Here is a 13,362-nt window from a genome sequence, read left to right on the forward strand (position 1 = left end):
AAATAAACCTACTGTATCTGAAAAAAGATTATTTTTAATTTACTATTGTTTTTGTAATTTGCTTCTTTGTTCTTTTATATAGCCTAAGACAAATAACTTATCTCATATTTGCCCATGCTCATATTGTCCACCTCTTGCCCACCTGTACATACCAGCTGATATACAATGTAGTCTTGATTTCGGTGGTCAATCTGCATTTAAAAGTTTGAAAGGGTTTTAAATCTTCTAAATCAAGTAAAATGACTCAAAATAAAGTAATTTAAGCATAACAAAGTCAACTTTAATCATATAAAATGTAATTTACCAACATCAAAATTTTTGCCAGTTAAAATGCTGAGTGGCTAGTAACTTTGAAAAACAACTAGCCACAGTGGCTGGTGAACAAAAAAGTTAATGTCAAGCCCTGATTGTATATCAAGAGCACAGCGAGCACTCGACATGATTTCAAAAATAACACGTCCCAGCGCCAGATTGTCTATTATTAACTAGAGCTGAAACAATCAGTCGACATTATCGACAACGTCGACAATAAAAAATTGTCGACAAATATTTTTGTTGTCGAATAGTCTCTTGATCTCATACGACCTATTTGAAGGGCCTGCAATAACCAGTGTAACCAGTGGGGCGCTGTAGCGCAATACTGTAATGCAGCCCTCCCGGATCCAATCCAATAAAAGAAGTCAGCGCTTTGGAGAGCATAGTGCAAACGAAGTCGAACCCGTGAAATGTGGGAGATTAACATAGCATAAACATAACAAACATAATGTTTAGCATAACTACAGAATACTGTCATGCAGGGCCACCAACTCTCATTCAGACTCACTGTTCTCACGCCACACGTTCATTTTCTCACACAGTGAAAGATGCATCGCAGAGCAAAGAGGACTTCGGTAAAGTTGGTTTTATATTCGCACATTCGGACATCCGTATTCAATAGCAGGTCCGTAGCCAGCCTATTGAAAGGGGGGGTTCTTTTTTTCAAAAAGTGGACCTTTTTGCAGTTTTTCTCCTCCTTATGTATTTAATTATGAGGTTCAAATACTTCATTTTGGTGACCTATTATGCACTAATTTGTGCTGGATTAGCTTGTCTGCTGGTATCTTAACGAGCACGCTTTTTGATGCACCTAAAATATTTATTGTTGTCAAATTGCTTCCTCATGTACCATTTTTAATTTTTTTTTAAAATGTTTTATGCAATTATATATATATATATATATATATATATATATATATATATATATATATATACACATATATAGATAAATATGTTTTATTATTATAATTACGCTACGTTTATGGCTATTATATTGTAGACTATTGAGTGGATAAAATATAGAAATCCTTTTAATTATATATATATATATATATATATATATATATATATATATATATATATAACCCCTCCCCCATTTCAGAGGCGATGCTTCTTCACCGTTGCCTTGAAAAGTGAGAACTCTCTCTGAACTGCACGCGCGGCGCGCACACACACACACACACACACACACACACACACACACACACACACACACACACACACACACACACACACACACACACACGTCCAGCTACAATAATGTATCATATTAATATGAAACAGCAACCAAGAATATTTGTCACAAGCATTGATTAAAACAATGATGATAATAATCACATAAAAAAACGACTTAAATTCTGGACCTTTGGCAGTGAGGGGGGGTTCGTTCGAACCACCCGAACCCCCCCCTGCCTACGGGCATGAATAGCCTTGTTAATCACACTACATTGGACATTCAGTGGACATTCACAAGTAAATATGCCATTAAAACAATACTTGCCTATTTTGATTGACTGTGAAAAGTGTTGTAAGTTGACAATCGTTGGTTGTCAGTATCATGTCGCTGCTTAAAGTTCACAAACATTAATTTATTGCACATTTATTGGAAAGTCTGAATTTATCAGAAGTCCGAATGTGCGAATATAAAACCAACTTTACCGAAGTGCAAAGAGGACACAGACAACGCACCGGCAGATCAGGTTACTTTTGATATAAAACTAAGTCTAAGCTTTTAAATTCAGTCAATATTACTACGGGATTCAAGCAATACTTGTGGTGGTGACGCTGTTTAACGTTGTGTGGCAGATCGCTGTAACACCTCGGTTCAAGCGGCATGTGAACCTATTCCTCTCTATTACAGCGCGAAATAAACATCAAAAAGTACTTACTGAACTTACTGAAATTAATCCATCTCTACTGTAATCACTTAATCGAAGTTTTAACCGCAGAAAGAAGTCAATAAAACTTGCAAACAAATATATCAAACAAAATGTAACATTTACCTCAGGAAAGCCATTCAATGACCATAAACTCAATAGTTTGTGTGTGTGTGTGTATATATATATATATATATATATATATATATATATATATATATATATATATATATGTGTGTGTGTGTGTGTGTATGTATGTTGTTGTTTAATTTTTCAAAAAAAACCCCACATAATTGCATTATATTTTTTTAACCTGAAGGATATTGGTCTAATTCAGTTGGCTTGAAAATCATTAAAAATACACTTTTAAAAGCTGAAGTGATTTCCTTGTTTTATTTACTAGTTTAAGTACAGTATAACTCAATATTTTAACTAATTGCTAAAGTAGAATAATTGAACAAAGCTTACTGATTAATCAGTGCAACAATCAATGATTAGTCGATTAATTGTTCTAATAATCTATAGATTAATCGATTATCAAAATAATCGTTTGTTGCAGCCCTATTATTAACACAAATGAACAAATTGCTAATCAGCTAGAGATGTTTCTTTTGCATATCCGTGCTGCGACATGTTTTAAAAAGTGTTGGGGACAATATCGACCCTGATAAAAAGTGGTGGGGACATGTCCCACCCGTCCCACCCGCAAATTACGCCTATGCTCACCAACATGTCGTTCCAAACCCGTAAGACTTTCGTTCGTGTTCAGAATCTTTTTGATGAAATCTGAAGGTCTTTGCACACTGAGTCCAAAATTTTGTATTCGTAATCCTAAAAATTTGTCACGCACAGAGACCTTGCACACTGAGTCCGATGCGTATTAATGAATGCGTTGCGAAAAAAACGCAAAACACTGTTTTGACCTCAGAACACTTTGACTGTAGTGCATGATCAGTAAACTAATGCATTTTGGTGTTTAAATCACATAACCAGCTCCATATGTTTGGCTTTTTATTTCTCATAACTTGAGCTTTTTTGTTCTTAATCATTTTGTCATTTATATTTCTTATAATTTACATGAGGATGAGAACGATGACAGCATTTTCATTTTTGTGGGAACTATCCCTTTAAGACGACACAGAGCGCCAACGCCGCACCATGTGGAGAATCGGGAGAAGATTAGCGGCGTTGCCATCTGATGATAGTGTTGATGACACAGTTGTTCGGGGAAATAAAAGCCTGTTTGTGTGTGAGAATGGATGCTCATCTTTTGCCAACTTACCCTGAAGTGGTTGTTATCCTCCTCTTTCGGTTTAATATAATACGCTTTAAAAAACAGTGTGCCATTGTATTTAGATTTTCCTTTTTGATGGAGAGTGTGTTTGTTTGTTGGAGTGTCTGTCCTCACACTCATAATCTGGTGAGCAGATTTTGGGTGATTAACACGTTATTTAAACCGGCTTTTGATTTCTCTTGAGGCACAACAGCGTCTCAGCCCGCTGTTTGCTGTCTTAAGCTTTTCACAGCGACGGTGGAAGAATGAAAAAGTATTTCCGGCATGCAATAGTCGTCTCTTTCTGCCCACGGCTCTTTATCGCTCTTTTGTCCTGTTTGCAGCAAATACCTGCAGCGGTGGTAAGCACCCTCCGCCGAATCTACGTCTCTGTTGGGATTTTTAATGTTAATTTCGGTGCGATAAGTGTTTGTGTAAATGCTCTGGGATTTTGCGGCCGACTTCTTTTCAGGTTCTGTGAAAGAATGTTTATGAATGCCCAAAAATGCAGCTGCAAAATCAGGCCTGGTGGTGATGTAGTGAGTCAATGTATTCATACTTTGATTAGAGAGCTGTGCTGAATCAGAGTAGAAATCTCAAACAGCATATGATGCTTTGATTTGTGGAAACAGCACAGCAAGAGTTGCATTCTCCTTTTGAACTTTTTTTTTTTATTATTGAACTGCCGACTCTACACAAGTTTGTGGGCGGCGTGATTTTGAAGCTCAAAAAAATGCATCCATCCATAATAAAATAATCCATATGGCTTCACGGGGTTAATAAAGGCCTTCTGAAGTGAAGTGATGGGTTTTTGTAAGAAAAATATCCATGTTTCTCTGGTTCATTCAGATAAAAAAAAAAGCACAATTAATTTATTTAAAATGACTACATTTAATTAATATATTTAAAATTGCTACAGTTCTTGTAAACTCGCAATAGAGATCTTGAGGGAATGTCAAGATTTTCAGTTAATTAAATTTCCGATATATTCATCACACAAAGCACGTGAATGACTACAGAAGGCTTTGAAAATAGCACAAAAGTGGGATGGACCACGTATATTAAAGTTGTTGTTTTTTCCCCAGCCCTCATTCACATTTATTATACTGTCATGTGTGTTTCTTTGTTCAGAGCTGGAGGTGGCGAGGATGAGCACAGATGGAAATCTGCCTGATCTGAAGTTTCCACAGACAGGAGGCCAAGGGAACGCCATCCACCTGTCAGCCAACACTCTCAAACAACACGGCAGAAACGGTACGCTCACAACTTTATGGAGTGGTCATATGTAGTGCCAACAGGGTTGCTATAATTAACTAAAACTAAAGCCAAAATAAAAATTACTTTACATTAACATAAACTAAAATACAATATTAAAAAACATATTTTAACTAATTACCAAGGCAACATTTCGCATTTTTGTTTAGTTTAAAGGTGCAATATGTAAGATTTTCTGCCCGCTAGAGGTCACTAGAGGCCTATTCAAAACAAAGGTTTAGCTTGACGACACCAAGTTTGAGCGCGAAATCTTTGGACATGTGATCTTTACCTCACAGCCAGTGGAAACCAGTTGGGATAGGACTCTCGAAAAAATCATGTTCATAGATGTGATTTATTAACGTTACTGTAGTATGAAGCAGAGCAGGACCGAGTGTTGTGGGAGCTGAACGAGGCCGCTTTAGCAATTGCGCAACACACGGCGCGAGCAGCAGAACTTTTATTATGACACAGTCGCCGGCGCTGCTTTCGCTGTTCCAGTCATGAATATGAGGTAACGCAGCTCTGTTTATCATATTAGATACATTTGAATGTGTTGAAAATGATGTTCTAACGTTACTCTGTGCGTTCACTCGGCGGCTGCTGTGAGACACTGTTGCACACTGCAAAGTAAGATAGATCGATTAGAAAATCATATTAAATGCTGGATGGCTTGTGTTGATAAATGGCATGGAATTAATTTTAAAACGTATTGTATGATGGAGAAAATTCTGTATTATTGTTACTGTATTACTGTATTACTGTTATTAAAATAAAGCTACATCTGGTTATGCTATGTTAGCTACTTGACACAATAGTGTTTTTTCTGAGGCATGGTAAAGTATGGTACTCGCAAAAGATCAAGAAAATTAGATTTATTTTAAACAATAAGACTAAACATGTTGAGCTATATAACAACAATTAGTTTTTCTGTCTATAAATATATTGAAACCGTTGTTCCCTTGCCTATTAAAACATGTAATACATTAAAGAGTCTTTGGTGTTTCCATGGTTTCTACAAAATAAAATGGGAAACTGAGGGTAACGCGGGTATGACACAATTGACAGGTGACTCACTCACACGTCCCGGAGCCTTGGTTAAAATTGCAATTTCCTCACGATTTACAAATAGTTGGAAACATTTGGGAGATTGTAAGCGCTCAAGTGAACAAAATATATAACACTTTATTTCAACATTTCTCATTTTCATATATTTTAATTTAAATAACTACGAAACATCTACAACCATGAAGAAAAAACTGAGCATTAACTGAAATAAAATAAAATAAAATAAATGAGAAAACCTTAAACTTAATTTATTTCAGCTAGATTCAGCTAGATTTCAACATTTCTCATTTTTGTTTAGTTTAAGTTAAAATACAAAAATAGCTAAAACTAAATAAACTATAACATTAAATTAAAATAAAAAAAATATTAAAAACCTTAAGCATATTTTATTTCAATTATTTACCAATTCAAGGTTTCTCATTCACAAAAACACATAACAAAACAAAAAGACAAAGCAAAACTTTAACTAAAATTAAAATGAAAACAGAAAATATGAAAAAAAATGTAATTAAAAATATTAACAAAAACTATAATAGTATATAAATGATACTAAAATTGAACTGAACACCAACACAACTTCCATTCTCTGAAACTCTGAATTTCCAATATCCTTCTTACAAAATACAATATTGGTCTAATACGTTTAGATCCTCAGTGCTTATTCCCTTTTTATGAACAAGTTGACAGCAAAATGGTTTCCTTCATCAGAGGTTTTCCTCCCATCATCAAACGCTTGTTACTGAACAGCCCATCAGCAAGAATTGCGAAAAATTGTTGTCTGTTCTTGTAAGTTGGGGATCCCAGACTCTGTGGGGTGGCAGCGGTGGTGTTTTTTTTATTTCTTTTCATGAAAAAAGCAAGTGAGAGACGCGAAAATAACGAGCAGAACTGCAGCTCTGTCAAAGGAGGCAGTAAAGCACTAATAACATTTCAATAAAGCTGAATCAAATCGACTGTGGTTAGATTTTTTTTTTCCTCCCTTTTTTTCTCGTTCACTCGAAACCTTTGTGGCTTTCGGTAAAGGCTGCCGAAAGGAACAAAGCATTATGGGTGTTATGTATTCATTTCATGATCTACTGAATCCCATCTAATCAAAGCTCAAATTATTTCACTTCATTGCTCTTTTCCTCTAATATAACGGCTAAAACAGGATTTCGATCAGCTTGAGACAGTGTCTGCATGCTCTCTATGATGTGATAATGAAGAAGCTTTTTTAGTGAACTCATGCCACAGAACCCCAGTTCGTCCAATCAGGACGTGTTCAACAGCAGATTGAACAAGTTTTGCTTTGTTACACTGTCACTTTTAGCTTTTTTAAAGCTTTAGCAGGAGGCCGATCTCCTAAACAAGCTCCCCTTGAATCTCTCACGCAGTGAAAGAAATTAACATTTCCTTTAAGAGACGATATTTGCCCACTTAAATTGATTTCCAGGGGTGTTTTTACCTTTATAAGGGCAAAGTTTTTCAAAACCTTTTATGTACAACATGCAACTTCTTTTATGTCAAATTCTTAAATTCAGTTAATTAATACAATTAGACAAAAAAGACACTATAAGCTGTTACCAATCAAATGAAATAGGTATCAATGAAATACATCTATCTAATAAATTGATCAAAAGTGACAGTAAAGATATTTGCATTGTTGCAAAATATTTCTATTTCGGTTTCCACAAAAATATGAAGCAGCAGAACTTCGTAATAATAATTGATAATAATAAGAAATGTTTATTGAGCAGCAAATCAGCATATTACAATGATTTCTGAAGGATCATGTGACACTGAAGACCAGAAAAATTGTTAAAAAATTCAGCTTTGTATCACAGGAATAAATTACATTTTAAATATATATTACAATAGAATACAGTTATTTTAAATAGTAATAATATTTAACATATTTTTACTGTATTTTTGATCAAATGAATGCAGTCTTGGTAAACATAAGTGGCTTATAGGGGGTTAATAAAGTACATAGACTGTTTACTGAAGCTCTGAGGTGAGATGAGTGCATTTACACTGCAATTACAAATTACATAATGTTATGATTCTTATTTTAAGAATAACATTTTTTAAATGTAGAAATATTAAATGATTAAATGATGTTGAGGTGAGATGAATGCATTTACACAGCAATTACAAATTACATAATGTTATGATATTCTTATTTTAAGAATATCATTTTCAATATAGAAATATGAAATGATACTTTTAAATATGAAATATGACTTAATGAGTGCTTCATTGAGTCATTCATTCAATGATTCATTTAAAACACCTGATTCATTTCAGAAACAAAGCTTTATTTATGAATGGGTCATTGAATCATTGACTCGATTCGTTCAAAAACACAGATTCATTCAGTAATGGAGCTGTTTTTGTTTGTGAAATATTCAAAAACAGTGTTGTCTAAAATGTTAAGATACTTAATTTTAATGTCTTGTTTATTGAATTGTTTATTGAACAATTGTGCTGATGTTTTATTCAGAATACAACATAGATGACATATCAAATGTTTAAACTGAGAAAATTTTAAGGGAAAAATAAGTTGATTTTAAATTTTATGGCATCAACACATCTCAAAAAAGTTGGGACAGGGCCATGTTTACCACTGTGTGGCATCCCCTCTTCTTTTTATAACAGTCTGCAAACGTCTGGGGACTGAGGAGACAAGTTGCTCAAGTTTAGGAATAGGAATGTTGTCCCATTCTTGTCTAATACAGGCTTCTAGTTGCTCAACTGTCTTAGGTCTTCTTTGTCGCATCTTCCTCTTTATGCTGTGCCAAATTTTTTCTATGGGTGAAAGATCTGGACTGCAGGCTGGCCATTTCAGTAACCGGATCCTTCTTCTACACAGCCATGATGTTGTAATTGATGCAGTATGTGGTCTGGCATTGTCATGTTGGAAAATGCAAGGTCTTCCCTGAAAGAGACGACGTCTGGATGGGAGCATATGTTGTTCTAGAACTTGGATATACCTTTCAGCATTGATGGTGCCTTTCCAGATGTGTACGCTGCCCATGCCACACGCACTCATGCATCCCCATACCATCAGAGATGCAGGCTTCTGAACTGAGCACTGATAACAACTTGGGTTGTCCTTGTCCTCTTTAGCCCGGATGACAGTTTTCCAAAAAGAACTTTTGGAACTTTTCGAAATTTTGATTCGTCTGACCACAGAACGGTTTTCCACTTTGCCACAGTCATTTTAAATGAGCCTTGGCCTAGAGAAAATGCCTGCACTTCTGGATCATGTTTAGTTGTGGCTTCTTTTTTGACCTATGGTGTTTTAGCCGGCAACGGCGAATGGCACGGCGAATTGTGTTCTCTGATAAACTTTCTTTCTGATATTGCGCCACTATTTTTCGCCACAGCATTGGGGGAATTGGTGATCCTCTGCCCATCTTGACTTCTGAGAGACACTGCCACTCTGAGAGGCTCTTTTTATACCCAATCATGTTGCCAATTGACCTAATAAGTTGCAAATTGGTCCTCCAGCTGTTCCTTAGATGTACATTTAACTTTTCTGGCCTCTTATTGCTACCTGTCCCAACTTTTTTGGAATGTGTAGCTCTCATGAAATCCAAAATGAGCCAATATTTGGCATGACATTTCAAAATGTCTCACATTCAACATTTGATATGTTATATATATTCTATTGTGAATAAAATATAAGTTTATGAGATTTGTAAATTATTGCATTCCTTTTTTATTCACAATTTGTACAGTGTCCCAACTTTTTTGGAATCGGGTTTGTATGTATATATATATATATATATATATATATATATATATATATATATATATATATATATATATATATATATATATATATATAGATAGATAATATAACCAATTTATTTGAGACCCTCAAATGTGAGGCTTTTTACAGCTTCTTCTGAAATACTTCTGATAGCACCAAATTACTGAAACAACTCATGTGAACTTTGTCATAATAATGAATACATTCATAATAAAAACTAACAGCCACTCTCTTTCTTTCTGTCTGTCTGTTTTAGGTGAGATCCGGATGGCATTTGTCCTGTATAAGCATCTGGGTTCATACCTGTCCACAGAAAACGCCAGCATGAAGTTCAGTAGCGAGACGTTAAACACCAACTACTCTGTCATCGTCAACTCTCCCATTATAACGGCGGCCATCAACAAAGACAGTAACAAAGTTTACCTGTCCGACCCCGTCATATTCACAGTGCGACATATTCAGGTACGAGTGCCGTACGACACGCAGTTTGTGTTGCGTTCACTGTAAGATTTGTTGTTAGAATGGAAAAATCCTTTTTCGAATGAAATTCCAAGAGTGCTGGACTGTATATGTGTGTGTGCATGTGATTGTGTGGGTAAAGAGGTGATGAATAAATGGTTGCACTGGGTCCCTCAGTCACACCACCAGCATTTATGCTTGAATTATTTTTCATCCAACCACTTTATTGAAACGCACCCAAAAAATTACATACACAGAAACTCTGCCTCCAGCTGTGATTAGACAGGTTGAAAGACCAGGGAACTTGATTTCCTGTTTGTGTGTGTGGGAGGATGTTCTTGGTAAAGCGATATCCACAGAACTCTGCAGATTTCCACAGAATCGAAATGGCTAGAGCTCTGCATGTTCCAACGCCCTGTGTCTCTGTTTATGCTAGATTTTGGCTAGCTTGATCATGCTTTCAGCCACCAGTAACAGTGTTTTACTCTTTGCTCCTTTTAATGCATTTTACAGAGTTTAAATATATTCCACAGATTTTCCCCCAAAATGCAGAATTTTACATTTATATTATATGGAATTAGTTGAACTTTAATGGGCTTTTTGACCCACTTAAGTACACCTTTATTTGTAATTTCATAATTACTTCTATGTCTTTTGAAATATGGTTAAAGTGTACTGCCCAATGTACTGACAAGCATTTATGGTAAACTAAAATATACTTTAATGTCATTTCTATTGAAACTTGTGTCATGCATTTAAATATATTCGCAATTACACAACTGTGTGATGCAATTTAGTATATTCAAAATATATTAACTCCAAATGTATTGAATTGTGTATTGAAAACACTACAGTCAAAATTATAATCAAGTACATTGCATGTGCTTTAGTCAGTTAGTCATCACATCAAAATAAGCATACTTCTTTAAAGCATTACAAAAGATTATTCAAACAATGATTTAAAATGTACTTAAGAGATAAAACATGACATTTATTATAAAGTGCATTTTTAAGTGTACTTAAGTGTGTTAAGAAACAGTCATGAAAGTGTATTATCTTTAAGTACACTTAAGTGTCCTTTTATTTAATTAAAGGTGCCATTGAACGTTTTTTTGCAAGATGTAATATAAGTCTAAGGTGTCCCCTGAATGTGTCTGTGAAGTTTCAGCTCAAAATACCCCATAGACTTTTTTTAAATAATTTTTTTAACTGCCTATTTTGGGGCATAATTAGAAATGCGCCGATTCAGGGCTGCTGCCCCTTTAATTGCTCGTGCTCTCTGGTGTTTGAGACTCACTGTATGTCATTTCCATGTACTGAACTCTTGTTATTCAACTATGCTGAGGTAAATTCAATTTTCAGTTCAATGGCACCTTTAATATTATATAACCTGCAAGTGCAATTTTTTTTTTTTTTAAATATACATTTAAGATTTACACTACAATTACAGTTAATAATACAATTAAGCACACATTGATTCATGTTATTCCAAAAGAAAAAAATGAACAAAACAAAAACAAAAAATAAATCAAATGTCAACATAATTTTTATCAATGTGTGTGTGACGTGTGTGTGTGTGTGTGTGTGTGTGTGTGTGTGTGTGTGTGTGTGTGTGTGTGTGTGTGTGTGTGTGTGGCTATGTGATATTAAAGTCTTCCTTCCACTGGGCACCTGGTGGCCCACATCTACAGTAGATTAGTATAAATTCAGCGTGGGTGAAGATCAGCAAGCTCATAATTATCCTCAATGAGGAAACATCCCATTTACCCAGAGCCGCTGGTCTGAAGGAAGTGTGAAACTAGAATAAAAATCGCTCAAAGGAAGCAAATGAAGTCTTTGAGATATCTACTGAATATATGGGGTTGTTTTCCTATCGTGGGTTTACTGTGTGTGATGATAAACATATGAGATAAAACATATAGTCATTTCCAGTGTAAACAGGGTCCGATGCCTGTCATGCACCAAATGCAGCTAGAAACTCCAAATAAATAGCATGCAGTTACCTGATAATTTTGTCATGGATTGCATAAAACACAATAATCACTTGACATGCATATTGACTAAATCAAATTAAAAACATTAAACCTCTGTCATGCTTCCTCTAAAACTTATCTCAGCTCACAGGTGTGTGTTTATGTGGCTCAAGTGGCTCATGGTTCTGGTGGTTAAATTCTTTGAGTGTTGACAGGTGTTTCAAAAGGTTCGTTTTGAGTGTAACTCTTGTTATTGCCCATGTTGTGTGTTCTGCTCATTCTGCTCATTCTCTCATGCAGTTTGTTGTTCTTCCTCCTCCAGCAGTCAGAGGAGAATTTCAACCCCAACTGTTCATTCTGGAGCTACTCGAAGCGCAGTATGACGGGCTTCTGGTCCACGCAGGACTGCCGGCTGCTGGGAACCAACCGAACACACACCACCTGCTCCTGCACACACCTGACCAACTTTGCTGTGCTCATGGCTCATGTGGACGTGAAGGTAGTTGCACTTTAAATACATCTGTCTGAGATATAAACATCAGACTTGTTCTAAACTAAGACGTTTCCAGCAACAATTTATCTGTCCACACATGAAAACATTGTATGATGTAGCACAGCCCATCAGATTGTTTTCAATGCAATTTACACATTGCAACAATGCGGTTTTACAAATGAATAACATTATTACGAACACCCCCAAATATGTAAATATATATTGTTCAAGTGTTTCTTCTTACAAAACTGCCATTTTCTTGTGGAGGAAACTAGCATTCCACTCTAAGAAAATGTAAACTATATGATGTAAATCATCCTGAGATGTTTAGAGGTGCTGAATGGATTTTGCTCTCAAGAAAGATGTGAAGTGTGTTTGTTTGAGGGAATGAGACAGGACAGCCGGTCAGAGTGTAAATTGTTTGTAAAACCAATTGTAATGCAACAATTTACACATTGCAACAATTACGCATAGTTTTACAGATGAATAACAGTATTACGAACACCCCCCAAATATGTACATATATATTATTAACCTGTTAAAGGGTTAGTTCACCCGAAAATGAAAATTCTGTCATCATTTACTCACCCTCATCTTGTTCCAAACCCGTAAGACTTTCATTCATCTTCGGAACACATATAGATATTTCTGTCCCTCCATTGACAGCTATGCAACTACCACTTTGACGCTTCAAAGAGTTCATAAAGAGATTGTAAAACTAATCTGCATGAATTGAGCGGCTTAGTCCAAATTCTCTGAAGAGACACATTTGCTTTATATGATGAACAGATTGAATTTAGGCTTTTCAAGAATTGCTTTTGTGTGCTCATTCTCACACTGAAAGCTCTCCTTGGCAGCCTGATGACTGTGCGTCAACTGAGTGGCCCACTCTG

The 13,362-nt window shown here is 35.5% G+C and overlaps 1 protein-coding gene across 15 annotated transcripts in view; it reads left to right on the forward strand.

Annotated features, from left to right (window-relative positions):
• The window catches only part of LOC125265745 (adhesion G protein-coupled receptor L3-like), a 391,922-nt gene that overhangs the window by 319,444 nt on the left and 59,116 nt on the right, over positions 1-13,362 (forward strand). For 11 of the 15 annotated variants that reach the window (XM_048186153.1, XM_048186154.1, XM_048186155.1 and 8 more), the window contains 3 exons: positions 4,597-4,719; positions 9,801-10,006; positions 12,299-12,475. In XM_048186153.1, coding sequence (XP_048042110.1) covers positions 4,597-4,719; positions 9,801-10,006; positions 12,299-12,475 — 506 coding nt within the window. The remainder of the gene's footprint in view (positions 1-4,596; positions 4,720-9,800; positions 10,007-12,298; positions 12,476-13,362) is intronic. The other 4 variants (XM_048186160.1, XM_048186161.1, XM_048186150.1 and 1 more) reach the window with 1 other exon arrangement.

Source organism: Megalobrama amblycephala, linkage group LG3 (genome assembly GCF_018812025.1).
Source record: "Megalobrama amblycephala isolate DHTTF-2021 linkage group LG3, ASM1881202v1, whole genome shotgun sequence".
NCBI lineage: Eukaryota > Metazoa > Chordata > Actinopteri > Cypriniformes > Xenocyprididae > Megalobrama > Megalobrama amblycephala.